This window comes from Diabrotica undecimpunctata, chromosome 3 (assembly GCF_040954645.1).
Source record: "Diabrotica undecimpunctata isolate CICGRU chromosome 3, icDiaUnde3, whole genome shotgun sequence".
NCBI classification, from domain to species: domain Eukaryota; kingdom Metazoa; phylum Arthropoda; class Insecta; order Coleoptera; family Chrysomelidae; genus Diabrotica; species Diabrotica undecimpunctata.
The window spans coordinates 73347563-73369164 of NC_092805.1; the positions used below are offsets into that span (position 1 = coordinate 73347563).

At 33.4% G+C, this 21602-nt stretch overlaps 1 protein-coding gene across 1 annotated transcript in view; it reads left to right on the top strand.

Moving 5' to 3' along the window:
- Positions 1–12493: 12493 nt before the first annotated feature.
- The window catches only part of RfC4 (replication factor C subunit RfC4), a 79944-nt gene continuing 70835 nt past the window's right edge, over positions 12494–21602 (top strand). The window contains exons 1-3 of the mRNA XM_072526061.1: positions 12494–12848; positions 12905–13016; positions 13248–13456. Of these exons, the coding sequence (XP_072382162.1) occupies positions 12751–12848; positions 12905–13016; positions 13248–13456 (419 nt within the window). The 5' untranslated portion in view covers positions 12494–12750. The remainder of the gene's footprint in view (positions 12849–12904; positions 13017–13247; positions 13457–21602) is intronic.

Below are 21602 nucleotides of genomic sequence, written 5' to 3' on the forward strand. Positions count from 1 at the left end.
GATTTTACTATACCCATAGAGAAAAAATATAAATATCTTGGCATCTATATTGATAATAAACTCCTATGGACCAGCCACATAAAACACGTTAAGCAAAAATGTGAGAAAGGGCTCAACATTCTGCGTGTAGTTTCGAAATATAAATGGGGTGCAGATGTTAAAATATCCCTAACTTTTTATAAGTCATACATCCGCTCAATAATGGATTATGGATGTACTATTTATGCCTCAACTAGCAAATCAAACTTATTAATCTTAGACAGAATTCAATATAAGGCAATTAAAATAAGACTAGGAATTATGATGTCGTCTCCGAATTGTGCAGTTCTCGCTGAAGCACAAGAACCGCCTTTGTGCCTTCGAAGAGAGTACTTAGCTAATAAACAGCTAATAAAGTATAGGAGGTTTAGTACATTTATGGTCAAAAAAATATCAAATATAGCGGTCCAGAATCTTACAAACAAATATTGGAGAATTAAAACGTCTCCCCCTCTTGCTGATGCTTTTATTGACACTGAGAGACATAAAGAACTAATACATAGTCAAAAAAAAATCCTATTTACGAAATCGATTTTGCAGCCTTAATATTTAAACCAACCATTATAATTCCTAACTATCCAGATAATATATTTCTATCAAAATTAATTTTCAAATCTATACTCTGTAATTTAGGAGAGAATAAAATCATCATCTATACGGATGGATCAAAAAAAAAGTTTAAAACAGGCTGTGCATTTTTAGTTTCTAATATTAACCATGTAGAGCAATATCAAGTCTCTCATTATTTATCGATTTTTAGTGCAGAAGCCATAGCTATTAGGCAAGCTTTAGATTGGTGCGAGATGAATTTACCTTTATCTGTGGTAATTGTAACAGACTCTCTCTCAGTTTTGCATGCCATTAAAAGCCCTCCTTTTAATCATTATAACAAAAATATTCTTCTATCTATAAAAAATAGTCTATATAAACTGCAGGAGTATGGTGTACGAGTTACATTAGTCTGGGTTAGAAGTCATTTAGGGATAACGGGGAATGAAGCAGTTGATCTCGCAGCTAAAACAGCACTTGAAACAGAATTGAAAGTAAACATGTGCAACCCATCAGAGCTTATTAATTTATATAAGGCTGATGTTAGGGTTAGATGGGAAACTCAGTACAGTAAATTTTCAACTACATCAGAGAACCTCTATTTTAAACTTCAACCGGTTTTACCGACGAACATTCCTTACATCAATTCGTGGGATTATAATAGATATGTCATCAATTATATCACGTTTAAAACTTAATCATGGTCGCTTTCCAGCACATTTGTTTAGGATTGGTATCTTAGATGCTCCGTGTTGTCCTCACTGTCCAGAAAAACCTTTAGCCGATATAAATCACGTTTTCTTAGAGTGTCAAAAATATAAGATATTTAGTTCATATATGGTTTAAATACGTGTATATGTATATATATATATATATATATATATATATATATATATATATATATATATATATATATATATATATATATATATATATATATATATATATATATATATATGTGTGTGTGTGTATATATATGTGTTTACAAACATTATGTAATTAGAACCCAAACCTCTGTTTTACCCCATTTGTTAATACCTCCTTCCCGTGACCTAGTCTAGTTTGTCTTAAAAAAATGTCTTGATGGGTCCCTAGACAAGAAACAAGTGGCCATGTTTTTTATCCCTATCCTATCCTTAATAATAATAAGAATAAAAAAAATACAAATATTCTGTGGCAAATAGACAAGTTCTAATGCCATCCACTATCCACTATCCACTATCCACTATCCACTATCCACTATCCACTATCCACTATCCACTATCCACTATCCACTATCCACTATCCACTATCCACTATCCACTATCCACTATCCACTATCCACTATCCACTATCCACTATCCACTATCCACTATCCACTATCCACTATCCACTATCCACTATCCACTATCCACTATCCACTATCCACTATCCACTATCCACTATCCACTATCCACTATCCACTATCCACTATCCACTATCCACTATCCACTATCCACTATCCACTATCCACTATCCACTATCCACTATCCACTATCCACTATCCACTATCCACTATCCACTATCCACTATCCACTATCCACTATCCACTATCCACTATCCACTATCCACTATCCACTATCCACTATCCACTATCCACTATCCACTATCCACTATCCACTATCCACTATCCACTATCCACTATCCACTAACACACACACACACACACACACACACACACACACACACACACACACACACACACACACACACACACACACACACACACACACACACACACACACACACACACACACACACACACACACACACACACACACACACACACACACACACACACACACACACACACACACACACACACACACACACACACACACACACACACACACACACACACACACACACACACACACACACACACACACACACACACACACACACACACACACACACACACACACACACACACACACACACACACACACACACACACACACACACACACACACACACACACACACACACACACACACACACACACACACACACACACACACACACACACACACACACACACACACACACACACACACACACACACACACACACACACACACACACACACACACACACACACACACACACACACACACACACACACACACACACACACACACACACACACACACACACACACACACACACACACACACACACACACACACACACACACACACACACACACACACACACACACACACACACACACACACACACACACACACACACACACACACACACACACACACACACACACACACACACACACACACACACACACACACACACACACACACACACACACACACACACACACACACACACACACACACACACACACACACACACACACACACACACACACACACACACACACACACACACACACACACACACACACACACACACACACACACACACACACACACACACACACACACACACACACACACACACACACACACACACACACACACACACACACACACACACACACACACACACACACACACACACACACACACACACACACACACACACACACACACACACACACACACACACACACACACACACACACACACACACACACACACACACACACACACACACACACACACACACACACACACACACACACACACACACACACACACACACACACACACACACACACACACACACACACACACACACACACACACACACACACACACACACACACACACACACACACACACACACACACACACACACACACACACACACACACACACACACACACACACACACACACACACACACACACACACACACACACACACACACACACACACACACACACACACACACACACACACACACACACACACACACACACACACACACACACACACACACACACACACACACACACACACACACACACACACACACACACACACACACACACACACACACACACACACACACACACACACACACACACACACACACACACACACACACACACACACATTTTTTATCCCCATCCTATCCTTAATAAGATAGAGACGACTAGTAGATAATAGTTGAAATAGAAAAATAATACGTACCATATTATTCCGACAAACACAAACAATTGTGTTCCGCAGTCCAAAAATATCATTTAGAGTCATTCGCCGCAGCGATGATGAATTCCCCCTGTATCTGATGGGAGAAAGGCTCGCTACCAGCCTAACAACTTCCAATTTAGGTGTACTATTCACTAGGACGCTCAACTGGGAACATGATTTAAAGGCAACTTTAGATAGGGTTAGAAATCGAACTGTATCTTAGGTGTGAAAGTAGAACTAGAAAATTTCAAATTTTGTTGACTTTGACTAATGTAATACTCATTAGTTAACAAATAAAGTAATGTAAATTTATGTGACCGAAAGTGTTTAAATAGAAGGTAGAAAATGATAAATAAATAGATTTATGTTCTATATAGTGTTCACTTGAATATCGTAGAGTAAGGACGTATTCCGCCGAGTGCTCTAGCAAAAAGTGACCACCGATAAGAACAATTAAAATCTAATTATTAAAATTCTAGTTATTAAAATAAACAGTAATATGGCAGTGGCGTATCAAAATTCTGTTTTCTACAATGAATAATTCACACACACGGAACACAAACAATCAGTGTCTATTGTAGTATCAGCAGAAATTGCAGGTAAGCAGCAGGTTCACTATTAACAAACATCCAGGAACATGTACCCAACTCCCCAACAATATTCTCCACTAGAATACACATCCGAACATGCACCAAACCACATATACTGGCAACCCACAAATACTCCTATATCAAACATTCCACAAAATCAATTCGCTTTTCCACCACAACCACAACAATTTCCACCTCAACCCCAATCAATTTACTACAACCCAAGCAACTCATCTACTGTAAGGCAGACCTACTGTACAAAGCTATCTATTTCTCCCATCCGTAAACCAAATGGCAAATGGGCCTGTTCCAACAAAGAAAAAGCGGACGTCTTTGCTGAACATCTTACAAACGTATTTCAAACAGAGCCAGCAGACCCTGATGAAATAAGTGGAAGAACTAATTAGCGCAGCATGTCAAATGTCCCTCCCAATAAAAGTTTTACTCTTATAGAAGTCAGGAAAGAAATAAACAAACTCAACTCACGAAAGACCCCAGGTTATGATTTAATCTCGGCACAAGTACTAAAACAACTTCCTCGCAAGACCATTACTTTGCTAACGGGGCTTGTGACGTCAGAGGTCAAAGGTCAAAGTGGGGTGAAGCGCATCCCTTTCTCCTTCGGAGTGTTTAGACAAAGAGTGCCGAAATTGTGAGTGTGTTGATTGCTAGAATTTGGATATTGTGATTTTGCAGGATATGTTTGATTTTGGGTCTCTTTTTGGAGATCCCTTGGCAATTAACTGCTCCTATTGTGAAATCCATAAACAGGTTTTTAGAAATTGGGGTGGAAGGTCATTTCGACCTTATTGTTTTTACCAGACAAGACCATTGTATGGCCAAAGATTTTCTCGATCACAGAGCTGGTGATAGATGTGATCAAGTCTCTTATTTCGGGAAGGATGTTCAGTAACACAATTGTGTTAAATTTTATTGTGTTTTTAGGTCTGTGGTTAGGTCGAATGGTGGAGTTGATCTTAATATCGATAGGGGTTGGACTTGATTAGAGTTTTGTGGTTGCTCTTGCCTTTTCGGGCATCGGTTTGAGTATGCGAGGTGTTTGCCTCCGCAATTTGGGCATTTAGATGTGGTTTAGTTGGGGCACTCGCTGGATTTATGATTTTGTCCGTAGTTTGGGCAGATAAAAGAACGTTGTCTGAATTCCTGTATGGTGTGGCCATTTGTGCAGCATTTGCTGCAATATTTGAGGGTAGGTATTATCGGATTTGCTCCGTGAGGGAGTTCAGTATGATGGATAAGTCCATCGATTTGGATTCCTTAGTTCAAGACGTGAGAGTATTTTTCGGAGGAAGTTGTCAGGACTTTTATGAATTTGGTGTCCTTACCAGATCGTAGAGATTTGACTCTCCACAGTCTGGCGATAGAGATGTCTTGATCTAGTAAGATTTGCTTGAGCTCTTCTTCAGAGTATTCGTGCGCTACGTTTACAATAAGGAAGAGGTAGGCGGTGGGCCTTGGGGTTTGATTAGAAGGAGCGTGGTTTCTATTTGATACTTTTATTTGTGTTTGTCCTATTGCTTTATGAATTTTGGTCTGAATTTCTTCAGAATTTAATGAATGTAGGGTTCGTAAATGGGCGATGCCGTGACTTGAGTATTATGAAGAAGATGCGTTGATTTGCGAGGTCTTGGGGAATATCTTTAATAAGATACTCAGAGGTTTTAGGATTATTAATGGAATTCGTGATATTTGGATTTGTACGGGGTTTAGATGATGGGGGGCTGCTGTGGCTTTGGTGAACGTTTGGATTTGGGTGTTGGTTTGGGGTTGGATAGTAGTGGGTGTTGTTTTGGATGTTGATGGTTGGGGCTGAGTTTGAGAGTGTTTGGGGACTGATGTTGAGGGGGTTTGTGTCTTTTTTGAGGCTGATTGAGATCGGTTAACTGAGTTTTATCGAGATGGAGGTTGGGGGATTTTTTTTGGAGATGGAAAATTTCCTATGAGAAGATGGCAATGGAGGAAAATCGGTGTCGATATCTGACATAATTTTATGGTTTGGGTCGTTCCTTTCGATTTCTCTGCGTTTCATGTTGAAACGGGTTTGTAATTGGAGAATTTCACGCTGGAGATTTATTAGTTCTTGGGCAGAAGAATATGGATTGTAAGAATTTTCAGGGATGTCGATGACGCTATTGTCTTCTTGTAAGAGGGCGTATGGATTTGCAGCGATTGCCGCGGCCTAGTCACTGACCGGGTGGAAACGGCTGACCTGGTAGAGTCAGGCATAGCAAGAGGGATTTTGAGTCTACATACAGACAGACCACTAGGGACTTCGCAGCCTCACAAAGCCAAGGGGCGGTAAGACCCCCGAAAAAAAGGCTTGTTCCACTAGCGTGCTTGTGTAGGTTTTTGACAGTGACATATTTACCTAGCGTTTAACCCTTTAACTGCCATGTGCGTCATATCGACGCACACTTTTGTATTAAACGCCGTGTGCGTCGATAAGACGCACACGTAGTATCATTAATTTTTGCTTTGTATGTCTAAGGCGCGCACAGTTTCCATGCATTTATATGATGTTTTCAATTCCCCTGGCGTAGTAGAACTTACACTAGAAATGGCTTGTAAAAATAAAAATCTGTTCAATAAAAAAAATTTATTTTACATTTTTCTCAAAAAAAAGGAATAAGCATAGTTAATAACGAAAAAACAAAGGAAATAAATGTAGTCAAACAATTTTGTGAATAGTATAAAAACAATCTTGGCACATATATTGTTTTTCGGGACATGCAGGTCACATATATCGAACAGTCTTGCCCATTTTTAGCGCATAATTTCAGCCTTGCTCTCAAGAGTATCTGGTATAGCAGCTCTTACAGCGACTTCTAATGACTTTGCCCTCTTTCTTCGCCACTTCTAGCTTATGTCTGATGGCCAGTAATGTCTCTGAAATATTACGATCGTCGCCAGCATTAGAATAGTGGAGTAACTGACTGCATAACCTTTCTCTAAATTTTACTAGAGATAGTTTATTTTGATGGCTCCTATTATACAGAAACAATGAATTGACAACCGTTGTCCCCAGTAAACTCTCAACAGCTACTTTTCTATAGCCTTTCGGACAGCCGAAGAATAGGAAGCTCTCTGGTCCGGAAGGTCTATGAAGGTTTTAGCAGCAATATAATCTACTACCGCTAGTGGTTTCTGTCGCTGACATATTTCTACCATATTATCGGTGTGTACCGTACAAAGCATCAGGACATCTCTTTTGTCCTTCCACTTGAATACTGTAATACCATCATCACTCTCCATTCCAAAAATTTGACCTTTAGCGAGACTCCTTTTGATGACGTTTTTAGGGTTACATTTACGATTGCTTCGTAAAGTACCAACGAGATGTGTAGCTTGCTTTGATAACTTCCTGGCTAAATTCACACTTGTGTACCAATTATCAGTGAATAAAGTCCTTCCAGAGTTCAGAAGAGTTTCCATAAGCTCTAATACTGTTCTGTCTGCAATTAATTGTCCATCTTGCTTAGTTATTTCTTTTCCACAATATATTTTCTTATTATATGTGTAACCACCATTGACACATAGTTTGAATATTTTGATTCCAAACTTATAGCGTTTACCCTCTATGTATTGACGGAACTTTAGTCTTCCTTTGAAAGGTATCATCATTTCATCAATGCATACCGTTTTGGAGGGAATAAAATATTCCTGATATTTTATTACTAGCTTGTCAATAAGACTCTGAACCTTATGCAAACGATCTTCTGGAGGACACACTTCATTATCAGCAAAATGCCATATTCGAAGTATTAACTCAAATCTGTTTCTTGTCATAAATTTACATGCCTGACTATTATATAGTTCAGAGCGACTCCAATAATGTGATAGAGGTTTTTTATCTAAACCCATCCATAAAAGTATACCCAAAAATACGTGCATATCAACAGCGTCAGTATCTCTCCAGTCATTCAGACGGGACTGCTTAGTTAGTGACTCATCTGTAATCTTTTCTATAATAACTTGTTCAGCGTAGCGGTTTGTTTCATGAACCATGAAGTCGATGAGATCATCGTTGACAAATAATTTAAACATCTCGAGTTCAGCTTTTGTTGTTAAATCCACAATAACTTCTGGGGGGATTCCGTGAGTTTTATCAAAGACAAAATTTTTTAGATTTCTGCCAGAACATTTTCTCCATATTATATTGTGTTCGTCCAGAAATAATTCCTCGTCTATCTGTGATGGCTGTTGTGAGTGTGGAGTAGAAGTATCAAAGGAACTCGATTCTTCAGAATTGGAAAATATTACTGAGCTGTGGCAACCTGAAACAAAATATTTATAATAAAATCTACCTATAATTGTTATTATTATTTTCTAGCTCTTTTTTGTTTCAAAGTCAACTAACGAGTTTCATCTTCTGACGTTTCTGTTATATCCGGGAAATAATTTTTATCTGCCAACGAATCGTCAGAATCGTCAATTTTGTCGCTCAATACTCATATCCAGCTCATTTTCCTCAATATCTGCTGCCCATATTTCTAGCTGTTTTTGTTGTTTTTTATATTTTTTCCAAAACATTTTATCGTCCTGATACTAACAATATACCAACTTGTATAATTAATACACTAATAGTATAAAAAATACAATCAAATTAAGATAAACTCGCAAATAATATAACTACGAAATACAACTAAACGTAACCGTAACTCAAAACTTACTGACTTGCATAAATCTGTGCGAAGTTTAGTACGCGTTCCCATTCCAAAATGTGTGCGTCATATAGCGCACACGACGTACAAACCATTTTGTCATAATCTACGCCGTGTGCGTCATTTTATCAGACATTTTTTTTCTTCTAAAATGACACTAAATTTGCAAAAATAAATTTAACTGACCTCACATACGTTTGTTAATTATAAAAATTTGGATTTCAACGATGAAAATTTTGGCGTAAACGTAACCTATTATAATTTCGCCTGACAGTCAAAGGGTTAACAACGCTGATATACTCCATTCGCTTAGCTAGGGCATATTATGACAGATTCATTGTCGGAAACCTACAACACAACAATTTCTACTTCTCAGTATTAATAGCTCAAGTATCCTACTATTGCAGACTTCTTTCTTAAAAAAAAAGAAGAATTATTCTAAATAGTGGAAGTGTATACTAAACCCATCAAATTTTGGGTAGTATATATTTAAAAAATATATTTTAGTTGTTATGATTTAACATAAATATTTATTATATGGTGCAGATAAATAAATATTGATTGTCGGTAATTCGCAAAGTTCTATTTTATTTACTATTTAGTTTGTTTACTCTTAATATTGGCTATGAGTACGTGTGCTTGGTTGTATAGTAATTTCCAGCCACTTTTGTTCTGTCAAAAAGTAACTAACTTCGCAAAAACATAATAACTAAATTCACTAGACAGTTCGGACTGGAAATAGCGAACCGAGTTTAAGGGGTCCCACGGTGAACGTCCGCCCCGGAGCGGTAGCACACTGCCATCTGGTACTTGTTTGTGCAACGGTTTTGCCTAACAAGAGAAAAAGTTCTGGGGCCAGTATATTCTACTGAAACCCCGTACTAATTAACCTTGTTGACTATCTCCAGGCCTCGTTGGTTTTTCAACAGTGCACTAATTCTCCTTTGGACAATTATGTTTTGCAATGGACCGCCGGAGTGTGACGTCACAGCTGTCATATTATTATTATTACTTTCCAAACAAAAGTTTAAATGCCCAATCTCAAGACATTTTAATTTATATAAACATTTTGCTTCCTCTGATGCTTTTTCTTTTAAGTATAGTGTTTTTTAGATAATACCATCATAATTCAGTGTTCTATTTCTATAAAATATAGTTTAAAAGTTTAAATTAAAGACATTCTAACCTTACTTTATTGATACATGCATTTTATTGCTATTTTTATAAAACAACATGCTTATTAATTATCCCCTGGGATATTACCCAATAAAGGAAGAAGAAGAAGAAGAAGAAGAACATGCTTTATTATTTACGTAACCTTGTAAAACTGTTGTAGTAACTATTAGAATACTTATTGCAAAAATTGGAAAGATTCTGTAAAAAAATCAAAAAAATAACGAAAAATACAAATTATCCACACTAAACAAGGTTTGTTTGGAAAGTGAAACTGATAGATGTCAATAAAATCTACGTCATCACTTCGGCAGTCCATTTCAGAGCAATCGCTCCCTCAAACTTCTCGCCGTCGTTATTCCGGAGAGGATATGCGGAGCAGTGACCTTCTCACCTAACGACTCGAACGAGAATGAAAAGAAAATAGACTCTCTTTCCTTTTTTAATGTGGCCTCTCAATTTTCCCGTAATAATATTTTTGCCCCCACTACCTTGCCCACTACCTTTACATTCCCTCTTCTGTCTTTTTGCTCGATGGTTCAACCATTAATGCGCATGCTTATATAGCATTTTTCATATAAAAATGCTTGCACGTCACAATTTATATAAAGTGACGTCACTTATATTTAAAATTTCCAGAACGTCAACCTTAGAGTTCAAATTTTCCTAACACAGCTAATAATACGAAACCCATACGGAACTGCTCGATCTTTCATAGGCGTCAACATGGTGTAATAAATCAGAAAAATACAATCATTATATTGGAAATTTTAGAATTATATTGATTAAATAACCAAAAACATTTGTTATTATTAATAATATAAATTTTATGAAATATATCTTTTAGTCTAATATTCCACAAAATAATAATTTTAATTAAATAGATTAGACAATTGTACGCAACTGATACAGGAATACCTCAAATTTTATTGACAGTCCAGCGTGTGGCAAAAGTGTATAAAGTGTTGCCGCTTTTTTAGAGTAAGGATTTTGTTTATGTTTTCATTTCTTGCACAATTTGATCATAATATAATATATATTAATAAATTGTATTTATAAATAATATTGAATTTAGATTAATAGCTTTAAAAACTAATTATTGTTGTGTATTGTGATTGTGTTATGCCAAAACAAATCAATAGTCTGTAGAAAGCTGATAAGCTTTCATATAAGATAGATTATTTTGAACAAAAAATTAGGGCGCGGCGTTTTTACTATTAAAGCCCTAAAAGAGCTAAGTTTAAAATTTAGAATATATAATTTTGTATTAAAATGTTTTCTTATGTATTTTAGTGTATTGCAGTAGTCTTAAAACTAAGTACAGTCCATCTAATTAACAAACCGTTGCACATCATCGGCGTCATGGAACATACCAACACGAAATATTTAGGGGTGGGTGTGTTCTTTTTTAGAATCACTTTGCCGAGTACACTGGTATTACAGCCACTAGACATATTTTATTATATACGCGTAGAACTAATATTTAATGATTTCTATTAATGTTAACTTAAAGAAATAGACAACAATATGTTTCATTTAATTTGTATAAATGCATTATAAAGCGTTTTTATGAAGAACATTTAGTCGGAACACACTAACTGTAATCGAACGAAGGTGAAATTTTGGCATAATTTGACAGTTGCGGTGTTGACACTTTTTGTACTTTATTACTTTAAATTTTATTAAATATATATATATATATATATATATATATATATATATATATATATATATATATATATATATATATATATATATACAGTCCATCTAATTTACAAACCGTTGCACGTCATCATCATTGACAGAGATCAAAGTTGACATAGTTGCCAAAGTATAAAAATATCCTGAATCCATTAGATGGACTGTATAAATCTTTTTATATATAAATCTTGTTTTATATTTTTACCTATTTTAGAACAAAATTAGTGTGTTTTATTTCAAAAATGTCACGTAAGAATTTAAATAGTCGTTGTAAAGAGTATAATAATAATTATGTGACCTATTTGATTTAAAATGGATTCAGGATTTTTTTATACTTTGGCAACTATGTCAACTTCGCTTTCTGACGTAGATAATGACGTGCGACGGTTTGTAAATTAGATGGACTGTATATTTACTGTTAATATAATAGTTTGACAAATAGTTGACATTTGAAAAATTCCTCACTTACTAACTATTCTGATATTCTGGCAACACTGTGAGGTTCTGACGTCGTAAATCTTGAATGACGTGCAAGCAGTTTTATATGAAAAATGCTATATGTCAAAGTCAAAAATATACGTTACGTAATGGTTACGTACTTATACGTGTTTACTTGCACAAAAACTCTCTGTTTGTTAATTTATTTATTCTAAAAACGGCCTACAGCCTTTTACCATGTAGGATTTCAGCTTAATGTTCAACAGTTCAGCCACAGAATACGCCAACCATAACCCAAGTTGGAGTATTCTGTGTTCTGTGGTTTAACTGAAAATAGAAGAAATTGTGGAGGGAATGAAAATGTTAACCTCAAAATCAAACTAAATACACAACAAAATATATTTTAAAAAAGTACCTTGTTTGGGCATTATTTATTAAAAAATGGCATCTCTTGAAGTAGACGATGAACCGATGCCGGGACCTTCAAGTTCCAAGAAAGAAGAAAAACAGCCTGTTAAAAAACACTGCAATTTACCTTGGTAGACCACTTTTTTTTATATACATGGGGATACTTACATTAAAACATTTTTTCTAGGATTGAAAAGTATAGACCACAAACATTTCAAGAAATAGTAGGGAATGAAGATACCATTACACGACTTTCAGTATTTTCCAAGCAAGGAAATTTACCAAATATAATTATTGCAGTAAGTATTATCACCAGAAAAGCAACAATCTTCGCCCTCTTGCTCTTCATAATAACGTAACTAATAGCTTCCCTGACAAGTTGTTTGCATATTAGAGGAACTTATCAAAGAGTGTTTCATAATAAAGCAATCCCATAATGGTTAGCATAAGTGTATATCTTCTTGCTAGTCTCCAAATGGATTATAGTTTTAAACAAGCTGAATCACAATTGTTTGTACTTATATTTTCAGGGTCCACCTGGAGTGGGAAAAACCACCACCATTTTATGCTTGGCAAGAATTCTATTAGGACCTGCTTTTAAAGATGCTGTATTGGAACTTAATGCATCTAATGATAGAGGTATTGATATAGTAAGAGATAAAGTTAAAAGATTTGCACAACAAAAAGTAACATTGCCCCCTGGCAGGCACAAAATCATAATACTGGACGAAGTAGATAGGTAGATATTTTATTTAATTAACATTGAGGTTATTATTTATTAGTAAGATTAGTGAAATGTATTAATTGTCCTTCAATTTTATTTTGACACTTATTTCTTCTTAAAATTAAAAGTCACATTTGCTTGAGCTTCTTGTGTATTATTTTTCAATCTACTAAATATATTGTGTCTATCTTGTCCTGCTCTTCTCAGTGTTTGTAGCGCTTTACTCATTTGTACTCAATTTGGAAATGCATGATATTTAGAATAGTTGTTATGTCAGAAGATTACAACAGTCTTTATATAGGACTGTTCAAAGTAGCAAAATTATAAATGTCAATACTTTCTTCTCTCAGTTTTGTACAACAATTAAAAAAAACCTTTGATCAAATTTTTTGCTTTGACAGTTATCATTCAGCTAGTCTCAATTAACAACTTTATTAAAAGACAAACTTTGAATACAACATAAAATTCAAATCTCTATCATAATTTGATTTGAAAACACATGATAGCACAGTTTTTATTATAGAAGGTCTTTATACATGAGTGTTCAAAGCAGAAAAATTATAACTAATGATACTTTCTCGTCTCAGTTTTATATAAGAATTTATAAAAATTATATGACCACCCCAACAAACTTAAAATACAATGGAACATAAAATGCCAATGAGTTTTGTTATAAAAACTGTTAGTGATAATTTTCAAATAGATTATAGCTGTTTCTTTTTAATTGTAAGTTTGCTTTCAAATTCTGGAGATCTCTGTTTATGTCCTCAAAACTATTTTGTGACAACTTCTTCAAAATATTTATAGAGGTTTTGTCCTGTTATAAAATGTCATTGCAATTGTGTGTACTGCATTTAAGATTTCCCATCTCTTAAGGGAAAATATCAGGCTGTTATCACATTCCTTATATTTGTTATCAATATGAGCTTTTGTGAGATTTTTTCTTTTCTTTGTGTATGTTGAAATTGCTGATCCTTTATAGGGATTAAGTTTCAAAAATCATTCGTACTCCGACTGTTGACTAGTAAAGACGTGATACCATACACTATATGAAGTGACATCGGTGTTTGTAGGTTATTTGGTTCTCATTATTAGTTATAAGTATATTAAGTTTGTACTGGCAACACAGTAACCAAAACGTAAACAAATATTTTATTTGTCATCTGCAATAAACTCAATTTCTGAGAGTTGTAACTGGAAATAAATTATTGAAAATATCCAGTGAACAATATAAGACATTCAGTTAAGGAGAGTGCTAAGAAAAAAACTTTAAAATCTGTGAAGTAACATCCGAAAACACCAAGGCCATATAAAAAGTAAGATCGCTATAATTGATAAGCCTAATTAACATCAAAGCATAGAAACGAAACTCTGACCTTTGAAATTGCGACGTTGCCGTTGTGAATAGACTTTTGGGGTAGACACAGAAAAATAACAACGGTAAATAAACATAAAAATAAATACTGTAAAAGCTGTCTTCTCTGAACTGTTGAGGTGGAAGATATTGTTTGGCGCCGGGAAATGGAAAAATATATGAACAATTTAGACAGTGATGATACACTTTCAGAAGGAGGGTCAAAAAGGAATGACCGATATAAAGACAGAGAGGAAGAAGATAACATTTTCAGAAAGAGCAAGAAGTTCTCGAGAACACCAACAAAAACTCTAGAGAAAAAAAATCAGGAAACAAAAATTGATCAATTACTAATAATGATGAGCCACCTCACCAATTACATTAAGGAAATAAAAAGAAAGCAAGGAAACAATAGAAAAGCTCATAATGGAAAACAGAGAGCTGAGAAAAGAAAATTTAGAACTAAAACAAGAAAATATAGAGATCAAGGAGGAACTTAGAGAAATAACAAAAAACATGGAAGTTATGGAAAAACACTGACGAATAAATAATATAGTTATGAACAGCCTAAGGATAGACACATATGAGCAAGCAGGGTTAAAAGGAACAATCAATAATTTCATCAAACAACATATAGGGGTAGAGGTTAAAATAAGGAATGCTCACAAGTTAGGTTAGGCTCACAACATGCCTAATTGAATTAGAAAACCAAGAAGAAAAAAGAAAAATAATGAAAAAAAAGCACAAGTTAAAAGAAATTAAAGAGTACAAAATATATATTAACAAAGATGCAACCATAAAAGAACGAGAAATACAGAAAACAGTTAGAAACATTGCTCAAGAAGAAAGAAATAAAGGAAATGAAGTCAAGATTGAAGTAAAAAAAATATGGGTAAATAACAGCGAATTGAAGTGGAATGACAAAAAGTTGAAGTGGAATGACAAAAAAATGAAAACCTGACCAAAACACAACAAAACATTACGAAAAGAACACTTACTTTTAGGAACATGGAATGTAAGAGGCACCTATGGAGAAGGCAAATTTAAACATTTAGCGAGAGAAATCGAAAAGTTCCATTTTGACATAGTAGCTTTACAGGAGACGAAACAGCTGGGAAATGATATATTAGAAATAGAAGATACAGTGTTTTTTAACAGCGGCGGAAAGAATCGAACGTTAGGCACAGGTCTTATGATAAGAAAAGAGCTAAAAGAAGCAATAGTAGAGTTTAAACCAGTTTCAGACCGCATATGTAGTATCAGGTTCAAGAGAAAATACCAAAAACTTACCCTCATAAATATTCACGCGCCTTCAGAAGAAAAAGATAATGATGTCAAAGAATGTTTCTACAGTGAATTAAACATAAAAATCGAAAATATACCCAGATTTGATATGAAAATTATTTTAGGCGAAGCAAATGCCAAAATAGGGAAGGAAGAAGTATTTAGACCGACAATAGGAAAATATAGTAAACACAATGAAACTAATGAGTACAGACAATTCCTGATAGATTTCGCAAGAGAAAAAAAATATGATCATAATGAGCACATATTTCGAAAGAAAAGAAATACACAAAGAAACATGGATATCCCCAGATAGAAAGACTAAAAACAAAATAGACCACGTGCTCATCGAAAAAGAAGAACAGCAATGTATAAAGAAGATAAGTACATCCAGAGGACCAGACGTTGACTCAGATCATTACATGGTGGGCATCAAAATTAAGCAACTAATACCAGAAAACAAAAACAAAATAAAAGAAAAAAATCGGTTGCCTGTAAAGTCGGTTTTACGGGCGAAGATTTTACGTGACAACGTCTTTTTCTCGGTAGAATATTTATTGATATGAATATTATTAAATTGCACAATAGGAACAAGGAATTGAATGAAAATAAGAATTGCACAAATTTGAACTATAGAAATATATTTTGTTTACTAAAACGCTCGAGAAAGACAGAGACACAAACACGCACCGATTCAACGCGCCTAATTCTCTAGTGCTGCGCGCGCAGCGGACCGATCATGTTTGAGTGCTCTCTCTCGTTCGGTGACTCATCGTAACAGACGTGAGCGGGCGGGACACTTTTTCATGAGTGACTCCGAGCCACCTAATTTAAGACGTTGTCACGTCAAAAAATGTATGCATAACCCAATTCGATTATCAACAAAGAAAGAGCAAGAAATATACGAGGAAACAATGGAAAGAGAACTAAAAAAGATACAAATAGAAGAGCAAACTGAGAACAAATGGGAAAACATAAGCAAATAATGAACAAAGCAGCAAAAGAATGTAATAAACAAGAGAATAAAAAGAGGAAAGATTGGTTCGACATAGAGTGCCAAAAAGAAATAGAACTAAGAAAATCATTAAGGATGCAAATGATCACGAAAGAAACAACAGAGACAAAGAATAGATATATGGAGCAAAGACAAAAAGTAAAGAGGGTGCTGAGAGAAAAGAAGAGAAAACACAGAAAATAAGCTAAAAGAAATAGAAGAGAATTACAGAAATAAAAAAACCAAAAACCTATATCAAGCTGCTAGAAATGAAAAAAAAAAGGTTTGCAACAAAATCCCATATTCGTTAAAAACAAAGCAGGAAATAATATAAGCGGGGAAGCAGAAATAGTTCTAAAGATGGAAAGAGTATTTTAATGAATTACTAAATTACAATAATAAGTCAAACCAAAGAGAATGTATGGAAGCAGAAGCAAGAATCGAACACTTAGAAGACATAGAAGATAATTCACCCAGCAAAGAATAAATCGAGGAAATCATAAAAAATCTGAAAAACAACAAATCCCCTGGAAAGCGATAACATAACAGCAGAGATGATGAAATATGGTGGAAAACTGCTAAATAATTGGATATACAAGATCTTAAAGGAGATATAGATAAAAGAACGAATACCAGAAGATTGGAAGGAAGGCCATTATTTGCCCATTACAGAAAAAAGGAGACTAAACAGAATGCAGTAATTACAGAGGAGTAGCGTTACTAATACCGTATATAAAATCCTATCAAAATCCATAAAAGATAAGCTAGAAAAGAAGTTGAAAATATAATAGGCTAATATCAGTGCGGATTTAGACGAGGGAGAAGCACAACGGACCAAGTGTGTTCATAATCAGAGAATTACAAGCAGAAAGCTATGAACACAACTTACCAACGATAGCGCTATTCATCGACTTCCAGCAAGCATACGATAGAATAAAGAGGAAGGAATTAAAAGAGACCCCTTGAGGAACTGGAGTTAGCAGAAAGTTGTGTAACATGATACATCTTACTTTAGAGAATACAGAAAACAGAGTCAAAGGTAAACAATCATGCATCGGACAAATTTATAGTAAACGAAGGATTAAAGCAGGGCGACCTTTTGTCATCATTACTCTTCAATTTATGCCTAGAAAAAATAATGAGAGAAGCGAAAATCAATAGAGAAGGACTCCTATATCATAAAAGACACCAAGTTTTGGCATTTACGGATGATGTAGTGTTGCTGGCAAGAGGAAAAAAGAGCTACAGGAGATAGTACAGAGAATAGTAAAAGCAGCAAAGAAAATGGAACTTTACATAAATGAAACTCAAACAAAATGTATGCAGTGGACAGATGATCAGTTCAGGGATGGACAAAAGTTTAAAGTAGAAGTAGAAGAAAGAGCATCATATGAATTCGAAATGGTAGAAAGATTTACATACCTTGATGCAATAATATCACGTAAACCTAATATTAAAGAAGAAATACAAGCTAGAATAATGGCAGGCAATGGAAGTTACATGCTCTTAGTGGAATGTTGAAAAGCAAGTTTTTATCAACAAAGGCAAAAATACAGTTATACAAAACAACTATACAACCAATAGTAACATACTGCAGTGAGACATGGACAATGACAAAAAATGAACAAAAGTTACTGGAGATATGGGAAAGGAAAATCCTGAGGAAGATATATGGAGGAATAATAAGGGACGGTTTATGGGTAAGAAGATCAAATGATGAGTTAAAGAAATTATATAATCAACCTAACATAATAGGAGTCATAAAGGCACAGAGACTAAGATGGCGAGGTCACCTAAAAAGGATGCGTAACACGAGGACTCCAAAAAGGGTACTAAACTACACTATAGCTTTAAAAAAGAGAGAAGGAAGGCCAAAAAATAGATGCAATCAAGAGGTAGAAAAAGATATGGAAGAAATTGGAAAAGAAAAATGAATAACAAGATGGAATGGAGAAAAATCACATATCGAGCCAGAGAAGATCTCAGTACATAAAGGAAAACAAAAATGAAGAAAGAACATATATATATATATATATATATATATATATATATATATATATATATATATATATATATATATATATATATATATATATATATATATATATATATATATATATATATATATATATATATATATATATATATATATATATATATATATATATATATATATATATATATATATATATATATATATATATATATATATATATATATATATATATATATATATATATATATATATATATATATATATATATATATATATATATATATATATATATATATATATATATATATATATATATATATATATATAATATATATATATATATATATATATATATATATATATATATATATATATATATATATATATATATATATATATATATATATATATATATATATATATATATATATATATATATATATATATATATATATATATATATATATATATATATATATATATATATATATATATATATATATATATATATATATATATATATATATATATATATATATATATATATATATATATATATATATATATATATATATATATATATATATATATATATATATATATATATATATATATATATATATATATATATATATATATATATATATATATATATATATATATATATATATATATATATATATATATATATATATATATATATATATATATATATATATATATATATATATATATATATATATATATATATATATATATATATATATATATATATATATATATATATATATATATATATATATATATATATATATATATATATATATATATATATATATATATATATATATATATATATATATATTAAGTTTGTGTTTAAAAGGAAAACTACTGTAAGTAAATTTTGATTTTTTGAATATTTCTGCCCCGGACCGACCAATGTCAGGGGAAAACAATCCATCCACCAGCGGCAAGGGGCCGCCGAATGGTAATTTTAATCAAGATAATCGAGTCAATGTTCTTGTTGAGAATATTATTGTACATGAAGATATTAACATGAGTTCATGTATAAACAATAAAAATAATAATCAATTAAGGAATGCATCTAGATGGAAAAATCACATAGATTATCTAATCAAGAAAACAGAAAAAGGAATTAACATCTTACGGTCAGTATGTGGAACAAAATGGGGATCAGATCCAAATGTAGCAATCCTTCTGTACAAATCCTACATTAGGTCAATACTGGATTATGGTTGTTTCTTCTACGACCAAGCTTCAAAAAGTCAACTAGAAAAAATAGACCACGTAGTAAATAAGTGTCTAAGACTATGTCTAGGGGCTTTAAAAAGTACACCAATTGATTGTTTATTTGCAGAAGTAGCGGAAACTCCACTAAAATATCGCCGAAAGATTTTAGCTTCCAATTTTATAGCTAAATTAAGCTCCAAAAAAAGCGACTTAGTCCAAAAAATTAATATACTGTTGACATCGGATCTTACCCACAGTTATTGGAAATCGAAAAAAAGTTTAACTATTACAGAGTCATATTATGTAATACATAACGTAATAGAAGAAATACACTCTTCAGATATAGATCCACTATATAGTATAAATATTTACAACATTCATCCAATTAACTGTGTTTTTCTCCAAGATTATTCAAAATTTCACCCAAGAATTAGACAATACATATTTAAGCAAGATTTAGAAAAGTATCTTCCCAGATGTCGCTATATATTCACCGATGCATCAAAGAGTAACAATAAAGTAGGTTGCGCTATATTTGATTCACATAATAACATTAAAAAATCTTATAAATTAAATGAAAAACTAACAATATATACGGCAGAATTAATCGCCATATTAGAAGCTCTTCTATATATAAGTAATATGAAAGTTACAGAAGAATCATTTGCAATTTGTTCAGATAGTAAAAGTGCTGTTATCAAAATAAAAAATATCCACCAGGTCAATAGTAATTATATTTTTACCAAAATAATTACTAAACTTCATGAACTACAATCTCAAAAGATTAATGTATCACTTGTTTGGATTAAAGGGCATTGTGGAATAAAAGAAAATGAAGAAGTAGACGAAGAAGCTAAAATAGGAAGTAGAACAGGAGAATATTTAAAGTATAAATGTCCTCACAATGAAATTGCTTGCCACGTAAAGCCCATATTACTAACAGAATGGAGAGAAATGTATAGAAGCAGTCCAAAGGAAAATTTTATAAAAACATAGTTACCGAGCCTCCTAGCCAATCTTGGTTCTCAAGACTGTCGGGAAGTAAGCGGTTTTTCTCTGTATTGTGCAGATTAAGGTTCAACCATGTTTTAACTCCGCAGTATAAATATAAAATAAAATTAAGTGATTCTCCTAATTGTACATGCGGAGAAGAAGGTACAACAGAGCACATGATATTAGGCTGTTCTAAAATAAGTAATGAAGTAAAAGTATTAAGTGAAGAAATAACCAAAATACCCAAAATCACCAAACCATATAACCTAACCCAATTATTAAGTTCAGA